At 41.7% G+C, this 12,575-nt stretch overlaps 1 protein-coding gene across 9 annotated transcripts in view; it reads right to left on the bottom strand.

Annotated features, from left to right (window-relative positions):
* Nucleotides 1-5,588: 5,588 nt before the first annotated feature.
* Nucleotides 5,589-12,575, bottom strand: part of LOC119492925 (citron Rho-interacting kinase) — a 67,282-nt gene continuing 60,295 nt past the window's right edge. For all 9 annotated transcript variants that reach the window (XM_037777814.1, XM_037777813.1, XM_037777817.1 and 6 more), the window contains 6 exons: nt 9,592-9,720; nt 9,268-9,348; nt 9,105-9,183; nt 8,862-9,035; nt 8,328-8,616; nt 5,589-5,617 (listed from right to left, as the gene is read on the bottom strand). In XM_037777814.1, the coding sequence (XP_037633742.1) occupies nt 5,594-5,617; nt 8,328-8,616; nt 8,862-9,035; nt 9,105-9,183; nt 9,268-9,348; nt 9,592-9,720 (776 nt within the window). In that variant the 3' untranslated portion in view covers nt 5,589-5,593. The remainder of the gene's footprint in view (nt 5,618-8,327; nt 8,617-8,861; nt 9,036-9,104; nt 9,184-9,267; nt 9,349-9,591; nt 9,721-12,575) is intronic.

Here is a 12,575-nt window from a genome sequence, read left to right as displayed (position 1 = left end):
GAACAGTGGGTGTGCACAGGGCTGTGTGTGTGTGTGTGTGTGTGTGTGTGTGTGTGTGTGTGTGTGTGTGTGTGTGTGTGTGTGTGTGTGTGTGTGTGTGTGTGTGTGTGTGTGTGTGTGTGTGTGTGTGTGTGTGTGTGTGTGTGTGTGTGTGTGTGTGTGTGTGTCAGTGATGGACTGCCCTCCCAGGCCAGAGGAGTGAGGATGGGCGTCCTGGTGTCTTTGGACCAGGCAGGCAGAAGGTCGTCTCTGTGTAGCTAAGGTCTCTTGGAGGTCTCTTGGAGGTCTCTTGGAGGACTTTGGTCCATTGAATCATTTCCCGCTCGTTCACGCTGCTCAGCAGACTGACGTCTATCACTATCACGTTCCATCACCTCCGAGCTCGGACTACTTCTATGATCAGGAGCGGCGTGGAGACGTCCCTCAGCTTTACCAACGTCTGGTCAGGGGTCAGTTCACCCAAACATTTCCTCTCTTCTCTCTAGTGGAATCTAAGCAGCCATCGAAGGGCTGCAACTATTACAGTGTCTTCTGTGATTTGACTAATCGGGGATAGAATAAGTGTTTGTGGCTCACAGCAGTGAAACCTGCCCTGTGAAGCGGAGCTCCACTGGTTTAGTGTTGCTCTTCAGAACAGTTGATTTTGAACAGATTCAAACCAGACTAGTGAGAGATGATGCAGCAGAGGCCGATACAGCTGGACTCTTAGTCCCTAGTGTGGTTCAAGCTCCACACATGCTGGACATCCTACATTTCCCATGGTACACCTCAATAACCACTCACATCTGTTGACATCACTGTGACATCATGGTGGAGTGTCCCTTTACAACATGTAACAGCTGTTTACAGTGTTACTGCGTCCCCGTCACTCTGATGTAATACAGGATTCAGTGGTTTGGGTGAACTGACCCTTTTACCTCCTCTGAGCTCAATCTCAACTCAACACATCGGATGGCTTCGTTTCCACTTCACACATTTTAACAGCTTTTGACACAAAATGGCACAAATGTGTGCATATACAGTATATGTGATATATATATAGATATACAGTACATACAGTATGTATACTGTATGTATATATATATATATATACATACAGTATATATAGCTCATTGACATTAGTTGGCGATCAGTTGTCTGCGTCCATGTTGAGATTGAGTCCAGAGTGCAGACAGGATGAATACTTCTCAGAGTATTACTACTTGTTCTGAATACTAGTGTTGACCTCAGTAGGGCTGTACCGAATACTCTCAACGCTTCATTCACAACATCACACTTCTAAATCATGTCTAGTGATTCTGTTTAAAACCGCCGTTTGTGCCCAGTGTCACATAAAGATCAGCCTCCACTAATATTATTAGTATTCTACTATTAGTATAATGCGTATAATATTAATACTAATACTATTAGTATAGTACTTCTAATATTAGTATTATTAGTATTCTACTAATGGTATAATGCTTCTAATATTAATACTATTAGTATAATACTTCTAATATTAGTATTATTAGTATTCTACTAATAGTATTAGTAGTAATCAGGTTACAGTGGATGTTGTGTAGGATTGTTTTAGACTCCAATAAGTCGTAGTAGAGCGTTGTAACATTATTTGATAAAAGATTAAATCATTTCCTAAATTCACAACATGTTTTTATGGAATGAATTATTCTGCTTCAGTCCATATTTGTTGGCGTTTAGCTTTTCAGAAACAGCCGTTTCACTGCTCTGCGGCCTGCCGCCCACAGCGGGAGGCCGCTCCTGTAGTAGCGTGGCGGTCCAGCAGCGATTTAACGGAACCATCAGTGAATCATTAACGAATGATTCATATATAGAAGCACAATAACACTGATAACACATTCGGTACAGCCCTACACCCCGGTGAAAGTCTTAGATCAGGACTACTTAGTGATGTACACAACAACTGACTGACTGACTGACTGACTGTCTGTCTGTCTGACTGACTGACTGTCTGACTGTCTGACTGACTGACTGACTGACTGACTGAGTAGAGTCTCCAGTTACCTTCACGCCCTTCACTCACAGCGTACCTCTTTCGCTGGAACTCACCAGCAATGTTGTGAATTTGACACATTCAACCTCCAAATTCCAAAGACAACACATCTTCATCTTATTTCATTTCATTATGAGGCAGCAGACGATGACCTCACTAGTGATCTCTGGAGGCGAGCAGCAGCAGAAAGAGACGGCCGCTCTACCTGACACCATTCAATGACCTCCTCTCACACACACACACACACACACACACACACACACACACACACACACACACACATACACACATACACACACACACACACGTTTGTGTAAAATAAAGGAATAAATAATATATTCAGATACCTATATAGCATTTAAGAAAATGTATAGAATCCTTGAATAGTGGCTCACTTAATTAGTCACCAAAAAGTTTTTTTTATTTCTTTGTTTTCTTATGAATTGCAGAAAGGAAGCGTATATTTTTAACTGGAGACGCAGGGTGTCCTGTTCTGATGCTGCAGTGTTTCCCTTTCACACTTTGAGACCTTTATTCTTATTTAATTTATTAAGATTCTGTTGTTGTTGAACATCCAGACAATTCAGCTGCCAGCGGATAATCAGTGTTTATTGAGATGAGATGGTTCTGACACCACGTTTCTGTTTGCTATCGGCAAATCACAGGAGGTCTGTGGATGTATGAGAGGGGGGGATTCATCGAGCATCATGTGACCTCAGGATGGAAATACAACGAGTGTGTCTGTAGCCGACGAGATGTCTATGCACTGAGACAACAGTGGTCCCAAATACAAGCCCCCCCCCAGATAGACGCTGTGGTTCACCACCCGGGACAGTAAAGTTGAGACTATCAGAGGAGAGTTCCGAATAGAGCTGTGTGATTGACAACGTGATGCTGTTTAATGATACTGGAGCTGTTTCACTGGTAGAAGCAGCAGATGAGTGAAGTGTGTGTCGTGTTTAAAGACGTCAGACAACAACAGCGCCGCCCTCCTGTGGAAGTGGTCAGTGTGTTGAGGTCAACAGCTCCACCTTCACTCCTTCAAATAGAACACAGGAACTGTTGACCCCTCACTGAGGACACGCCGTCATTTCTGTAAATGTAATATTTACTAAAATACATGGACAGGCGATGAGCAACAAGAGCGGCATTAACTGTTCAAACATGAGTTTCTTTGAGACGGGACGACTAAATGAAAGATGTGGTTTGACCCTGAGCAGCCTCTCTCTAATCCAGCTCTTTGTTTTCTCCTTCATAAACTGGAATACTGATCTGAAACCAGAATATTGACTTTATATCTTAAGTTTATAACTTCTTATCCCAGGTCAGTGCTCCTATGAACCGATGATTTATTCCGAGGTTTCACACTCCTCCCAAACGTCTCCGTCTACGTCCTAAATGTCCTAAATGTCTGCCAGCGCTGCAGAATTCATCAAATACCAACAAAGAAAAGATTTCTAAATGAGATGCGTAGTAATAAAGTAATAATGTCCCTTTATCAGCCCTGTCTGAGGCCCGTCTCCTCTGTGTTCTCACCACTATCACATGCACGCAGCGCACCAAGCTCGTCTTCTTCAACAATCCATGAATGTGAATCGTCTTAAAAAAAGAGGCTATTTTTTGCACATGACATTTATTAGACACTGCCACAGAGAGCATCAGAATACAGCTGGAGCTGAACGTGAACCGAGCTGTTCGGTATTGTGACGAGCGTTATGCTTGGATATGTGTGGGAGGGTCGGGTAACGTGGTGAACAGGTCATCAGTTAACACACGTGTTGTAAGTATGATCCCTTGCTGTGCTTTTTTTTTCTGCATATGTTGTATTTCTCTTCACTCACGCTGACGTGCGCTATCGGCGGCAGCGCTGCAACGGCCCAGTAATCACATGACGTGTGTGTGTGTGTGTGTGTGCGTATGCGTATGCATGGAGCGTCGGTGTGACTGTGTGTGTGTCTCTTCTGGTGGAGACTGGTGCCAAGCAGTTTTATTACGGGTCTCTCACAAAGGGATCACTGAGCTTTTGTTGGATTCTCCTCCTTCTTTCTTTCCTTCTGTTTGATAAGCACTTTGAACCTTCTCATGTCTGTCAGAGGACGGTGTAGCTGTACATAGCGTTTCCTGTAACAACAAGTGCTCCTTGTTCAGTCTGAATATTTTGTTTTGTCGGATTTACTTTAAAGAGCATTACATTGTTGTAGAATTAAAGGAGAAATAAACTAGATAAACCTACTGTGTTGTCTGCTAGCAGCACCACACACACACACACACACACACACACACACACACACACACACACACACACACACACACACACACACACACACACACACACTCACACACACTCACACTCACACACACACACACGAAGAAAGACACTCCAATCATGTTTAATGCATGTACTGGTATACATCTCTAAAAATCAAGAAAGTGTAAAGTTACTGTCTAACATCAACGTCTACTTATTGAATGCAAATTCAAGTGAATACGTGACAGAAAAGAACAACCGAGAAATAATCGAGATCAAAGCGACGAGTGCTGCTCTAAGTTATTCATGCTCACCGATGTGACGAATGGAGGTCTGACCGGCTCTAAAGAAACGATACTAGCAAGTGACGACCCCTGACGATTACTAGACTTCATATCACTGCACAGAAACAGGACATCTGTACCATAATCAGCGGCGGCGGCGGCGGGCTAAGAGCAAGCTGAGGCAGCGTCCGCCGGCCTGACTGCACGACGTCCGGCATCAGCTGCAGAGCTGCGTGGTTCTTGATCTTAGCTTTGCTAAAAACAACACAAGGAACACTTGGAGCAGAACATTGCTTAATAATTGTTTTACAAAGTCTGGCCGGACGACGACTGTCAATAAAGCGATTGTATATGAAAGGCTAGAGAGTCAAGAGGACCAGACATTGATCCAGAGAAAGAAGACTGGTCGTGTAACAAGAAGAAGCTTTTAACTCCTGTTCAAATCCAATCTCATGTGCAAAGTGTTGCCTCCTCAGCAGACCTCCGTCTCATCATGAATCTAACATGATGCTTCACATTCTAATGAAATATTGATATTATAATTCGTAACCAACGACATCATTAATCTCCCTGCAACATCTTTAGAAACTTATTTTTAAAAAAAATAGACATGGCTTCACCAGCCGACTATTCCCTTTATCTATAAAAACTCAGACATTAATATTTACAACTTTGAGTACGTATCATAAAGTAGATTCTCTTGATCTGTAGATCAGCAGATGGGATTCCTCCCATGAAAGCAGGTGTCAGAAAAAGAGAGGATTGTCACAGGAGACGTGTCCCAGTGCAGGTTTATGTGTTGTTGAACCAGGAAGTGAGACTGCACTATGTACAGGCGATGAGGCCGACATTCAGCCTGACTGATGTGTCTGTGTTAATGTGTGTGTGTGTGTGTGTGTGTGTGTGTGTGTGTGTGTGTGTGTGTGTGTGTGTGTGTGTGTGTGTGTGTGTGTGTGTGTGTGTGTGCGTGTGCGTGTGCACTGCAGAGTGGATCGAGGGTTTCCATTAGTTTCTCTTCAACCTCCAGTCAGGAGCAGCACAGACCTGGATTCACACCGATGACTGATCCCACACCTGCAACACAACAACAGGGACAAAGAGTCATTTTCACCGGTTCAACTGCTGCATTTCTGACACTTTCAATATACTGTGTGAATATCTAAAACTGTCCAGAGGGATGACTGATTTTAAAACACAGTTGGAACAGTATGCATATTAATATAACATCCTCTTGTAAATGCAGTCACAGGTTTTTGTAATTGAATAATATTTCTCATGTGTGTGTTGAATTGTCATTATAGCAATATAATTGTTGAGTTATGGCCAAAAATGTGTTTCGTGAGGTCAAAGTGACCTTTAACAACCAAATTCTAATCAGTTTATCCTTCAGTCCACATTTGTGCCAACTTTGGATGAATTCCCTCCAGGCGTTCCTGAGATCGTACGAACAGACGGACAACCTGAAAACATGTCTCCGGCCACGACCGGACACATTCGGTCTAATTCGGACTTAGATGTCACCGGTGCGGAACTTTGAAAAGTCATAGTTAGTGTGTCATAAAAAGTTTTTAAAAAGTCATATTATAGTATGTCATAAAAAAAAGTTAAAAAGTCATAGTATAGTATGTCATAAAAAGTTTAAAAAAAGTCATAGTATAGTATGTCATAAAAAAAAGTCAGAGTACATATGTCATAAAAAGTAATAGTAAAGTATGAAATAAAAAAGCAAAAAAAAAATAATAGTATAGTGTATCATAAAAAATTAGAGTATAGCATGTCAAAAAAGTAAAAAAAAAGTCATAGTATAGTATGTCATAAAAAAGTAAAACGTCATAGTATAGCATGTCAAAAAAAATCATACTATAGTATTTCATAAAAAGTTATAGTATAGTATGTAATAAAAAAGTGAAAATGTCATAAAAAAAGTTTAAAAAAAAAATCATAGTATATATGTCATAAAAAGTAAAAGCATTGTATGTCGTAAAAAAAAGTCCTAGTATGTTATGTCATAAATAGTCATAGTAAAGTATGTCATAATAAAGTAAAAAAAAGTCATAGTATAGTCCGTCATCAAAGTCATAGTATGTTATGTTATAAAAAAGTAAAAAAAAGTCATACTTTAGTATTTCATAAAAAGCTATAGTATAGTATGTCATAAAAAAGTGAAAAAAGTACTAGTATAGTTTGTCATAAAAAGTATTTAAAAAAAGTCATAATATAGTATGTTATAAAAATGTCATAGTAAAGTATGTCATAAAAAAGTTTAAAAAAAGTCATAGTATAGTATGTCATAAAAAGTCAAAGTATAGCATGTCATAAAAATGTTATATCTATCTAATAAAAAGTCTAAGTATAGTGTGTCATAAAAAAGTTTAAAAAAAAGTCAGTATAGTATGTCAGAAAAAGTCAAAGTATAGCATGTCAGAAAAATGTCATAGTATAGTATGTAATAAAAAAGAAAAAAAGTCCATGTCATAAAAATGTCATAGTATAGTATGACATAAAAAAGAAAAAAAGTCATAGTATAGTATGTCATAAAAAAGAAAAAAAGTCATAGTATAGTATGTCATAAAAAAGTAAAAGAAAAAAGTCATAGTATAGTATGTCATAAAAAAGTAAAAGAAAAAAGTCATAGTATAGTATGTCATAAAAAATCATACTATAGTATTTCATAAAACGTTATAGTATAGTATGTCATAAAAAAGTGAAAAAGTCATAGTATAGTTTGTCATAAAAAAGTTTTAAAAAATGTCATAATATAGTATGTTATAAAAATGTCATAGTATAGTATGTCATAAAACATGTAATAATAACATAACAATAATAATAAAATAATAAAAAATCATTCATAAAAAGTCATTAAAAAGTAATAATAAATGTCATAAAAACTCATATTATATAGTATGCAATAATAAAAGTCATAAAAAAACATAGTATAGTATGCCAGTGGTTCTCAACCAGGGGTCCTTGAGGGAGTTCAAGGAGGTCCATAGAAAAATGTGACTTGTTTATTTTCACTTCTTTTATTCACTATAGAAATGAGCGTGAGAGTCATAAGAGTGACTATTCTGATCACTTCCTCCACTGCTACCTCCTCAACTGTAGTTTACAGCTTTTGAATTCTGGTCTTACTCATATATAATAACCATAATCTTTTCGGATGGAGGTCCCTGAAGTGAAATCTTATCAAATGGGGGTCCGTGACCTCATTTGTTTACAATTTTGGGGGACTTGACAGGAAAAAGGTTAAGAACCACCGGTCTACACACAGAGCAATAAGATATACTTTATCAGGCTACGACAAAACAGATATATATACTTAGTAGTATATATTTATTGTTGGTTTTAGTCTTTTGATTTTATTTGTCGTCAAGAAAAATAGACAATATAGCCAGAATTATCTTAAATTTATTAAATTTAAATTGGAGATCTATTTTTCTGTGCACACTTGTGTCCGAATACATTTTACACTGAAGTACAAATTCAGGGAGGAGTTCAGATAAAGATCCTGGAACTTGTGATCTGACAATACGATGATTAATTAATCAATTAATTGATTAGCAGAGTGGTCTAAACTACACATATAAGTGCATACCAGATGTTTAGTAATGTGCATACCAGATGTTTAGTAATAGAACCTCCCTGTGTTGTGTGTTACAGGACCTATGGGGTTTATCTTTGCTGTACTTAATGAATAGTTGATAGTTGAGAGACAGAGGGGCGTGATATTCAGTTATTCAGTTATACGCTATAGATCTGAGCCAGCAGGACGCCACTACAGTACCTTGTTAACAGGAGCGAGTTGTGTTCGGACAGACCCAGCATGAAGTCGGGTGCTGTCTCCGAATCTCCCAGGTGACCTCTCCCTGCGACTGTCCAGCACCCTGCCGGGCGACTTCTCCCGGTCAAGCGGTCGGGCGGGAGACTTGTCCCGTCTGAACTCGGTGCGGCCCTCCCGGTAGCGATGTGGCGTGCTGGGCTCTCGATGCAGACCGTCATGGCTGCCGGGGCCCGAGGTCAGACGCTTGGAGATGTGCTCTGTGTAGGTGGGAGGGCCTCGCTTACTGGGACTACTGCAGGAGACATAGCAGAGAGCAGCGTCTCACAACACTGTCCAACAACTGTATGTTATTATTATGACAGCAGATGGCAATGTTGGCCTATCCAACTAAAACAATGGTGTGAATTTCAACTGAAATGTGTTTTGAGGTAACATGTTTTGTAAGTGTTTAAGTGCTTTTAATCCACCTACACACTATAATTTCAGTTCTGTATTTTTTCTTTCTTTTGTTGTGTTTTGTTGTGGAAGGAAGCTGACCCTCTGCTGGAGCCGGTCCTCTGTAGCTCTCCAGACTCTCTGATCAGACTTCCCTTACAGCAGATGACCCGCAGCTTGTTCTGGTAGGTGGAGGCCAGGTAAATGGCCCCGGAGGAGATGGCTGGGCCCAGGTAGCGAGGGTTGGGGATGTCCAGGTGAGCCAGCACTGTAGGACTGGAGGAATAGACAGTGAAGTAACACACAAAATCTTACATTGTTCAAATTTGGTGCAAAATGTCTCACCCCAGAGCAGCGTGTCCCTGAACCTCGATGACGTCCAGAGAGTTGAAGTAGGTGACAAACAGGTAGGGCTCTCTGTAGGCTGCAGCAGGGAAACACTGTCAGCATGTGATGCTGTACTGCTGACTGCTGTACTGATGCATCATGTAGGAGTAGGTGTATTTACCAAAGGACAGAGGCAGACGGCTCCACTTAATGTCCTCAGTGCGGCTTCTTCGTCCGTACGTGTCCACAAACACTCCAAACTCTGCCACATAAATAAAGCGTACTATACTCTCCTCTGATTGTGTCTAAACTAAGACAGGACATGATGAGTCAATTCAAATATATACTAAAGATAAGGGTCACCCATCTTTACAAAGTAACAGTTTAATTACATGAATTTGTAGTATAGTAGTACAGGAAAACACAAATGAACTAGTCGTTAATCTGGTGTTGTAAACAGAAAACACAGAAACAGAGTGTGGAGTCGTCATGGATTCAAACCCACCGTGAAAGCAGAGCACGTATTCCTCCTTCTGCATGCTGCTGGCCACCTGCATGATGGCGATGGGGAAACTGTGGGACGAAGCTGCGAACACCGCTGAGGCCAGAGACACGTCGTTCTTGTCCAGGAACTCTGCAGTGGATCAAACGGGCCAAACACTATTTAGATATATATTCTACATCATCATTTAGCTGTGAGGCCCTAAAGCAGGGGGGCTGGGGGGGTGGGGGGGAGGGGTGGGAGGGGGTGGGGGGGTCACTGAGCAGTTATCCAGCAAACACAACTTCATATTCAGTCAGATGAGTCTTAAAGGTTATCCTATGACTGCCTGCTACCTCATGTATTGTATTATTGTATTGTATAGACATAAGAACCTGTTTCTTCAAGCAGGTCAGTCATAAAATATAGAAACAGCTTACAAACCAACTGATTGAGGTCTGTACATCACAGTCACACCTCATCACGTCACAGTCACACCTCATCACAGTCACACCTCATCAAGTCACAACTCATCACGTCACAGTTACACCTCATCACATCACAGTCACACCTCATCACATCACTGTCACAACTCATCACATCAGAGTCACACCTCATCACATCACAGTCACACCTCATCACATCACTGTCACAACTCATCACATCAGAGTCACACCTTATCACGTCACAGTCACACCTCATCACATCACAGTCACAACTCATCACATCAGAGTCACACCTCATCACGTCACAACTCATCACGTCACAGTCACACCTCATCACATTAGAGTCACACCTCATCACATCACAATCAAACCTCATCACATCACAATCAAACCTCATCACATCACAATCACACCTCATCACATCACAGTCACACCTCATCACGTCACAGTCACACCTCATCACATCAGAGTCACACCTCATCACATCACAGTCACACCTCATCACAGTCACACCTCATCACATCACAATCAAACCTCATCACATCACAATCACACCTCATCACATCACAATCACACCTCATCACATCACAGTCACACCTCATCACGTCACAGTCACACCTCATCACATCAGAGTCACACCTCATCACATCAGTCACACCTCATCACGTCACAATCACACCTCATCACATCACACCTCATCAAATCACAATCACACCTCATCACATCACAGTCACACCTCATCACATCACAATCACACCTCATCACATCACAGACACACCTCATCACATCACAATCACACCTCATCACATCACAGTCACACCTCATCACGTCACAGTCACACCTCATCACATCAGAGTCACACCTCATCACATCAGTCACACCTCATCACGTCACAATCACCTCATCACATCACACCTCATCAAATCACAATCACACCTCATCACATCACAGTCACACCTCATCACGTCATAGTCACACCTCATCACATCAGAGTCACACCTCATCACATCAGTCACACCTCATCAGTCACACCTCATCACATCACAATCACACCACATCACACCTCATCAAATCACAATCACACCTCATCACATCACAGTCACACCTCATCACATCACAGTCACACCTCATCACATCACAGACACACCTCATCACATCACAATCACACCTCATCACATCACAATCACACCTCGTCACATCACATCAGAGTCACACCTCATCACATCACAATCAAACCTCATCACATCACAATCACACCTCATCACATCAAAGTCACACCTCATCACATCACAGTCACACCTCATCACGTCACAGTCACACCTCATCACATCAGAGTCACACCTCATCACATCAGTCACACCTCATCACGTCACAATCACACCTCATCACATCACAATCACACCTCATCACATCACAATCACACCTCATCACGTCACAGTCACACCTCATCACATCACAGACACACCTCATCACATCACAATCACACCTCATCACATCACAATCACACCTCGTCACATCACATCAGTCACACCTCATCACATCACAATCAAACCTCATCACATCACAATCACACCTCATCACATCACAGTCACACCTCATCACGTCATAGACACACCTCATCACATCACAATCACACTTCATCACATCACAATCACACCTCATCACATCAGAGTCACTCCACATCACAGTCACACCTCATCACATCACAATCACACCTCATCACATCACACCTCATCACGTCACAATCACACCTCATCACATCACAATCACACCTCATCACAGTCACACCTCATCACGTCACAATCACACCTCATCACATCACAATCACACCTCATCACATCACAGTCACACCTCATCACATCACAATCACACCTCATCACATCACAGTCACACCTCATCACATCACAGTCACACCTCATCACATCACAGTCACACCTCATCACAGTCACACCTCATCACATCACAGTCACACCTCATCACAATCACACCTCATCACATCACAGACACACCTCATCACATCACAGTCACACCTCATCACAGTCACACCTCATCACATCACAGTCACACCTCATCACATCACAGTCACACCTCATCACAGTCACACCTCATCACATCATAGACACACCTCATCACAATCACACCTCATCACATCACAGTCACACCTCATCACATCACAGTCACACCTCATCACAGTCACACCTCATCACATCATAGACACACCTCATCACATCACAGTCACACCTCATCACAATCACACCTCATCACATCACAGTCACACCTCATCACAGTCACACCTCATCACATCACAGTCACACCTCACCACGGTACAGTCAGAACTCATCACAGTCACACCTCATCACATCACATTCACACCTCATCACAGTCACACCTCATCACATCACAGACACACCTCATCACATCACAGTCACACCTCATCACAGCCACACCTCATCACATCACAGACACACCTCATCACATCACAGACACACCTCATCACGTCACAGTCACACCTCATCACATCACAGGCACACCTCATCACAGACACACCTCATCCCATCACAG

The sequence above is a fragment of the Sebastes umbrosus genome, chromosome 8 (assembly GCF_015220745.1).
Source record: "Sebastes umbrosus isolate fSebUmb1 chromosome 8, fSebUmb1.pri, whole genome shotgun sequence".
Taxonomy (NCBI): domain Eukaryota; kingdom Metazoa; phylum Chordata; class Actinopteri; order Perciformes; family Sebastidae; genus Sebastes; species Sebastes umbrosus.
This window is presented reverse-complemented; position numbering and strand designations above follow the sequence as displayed.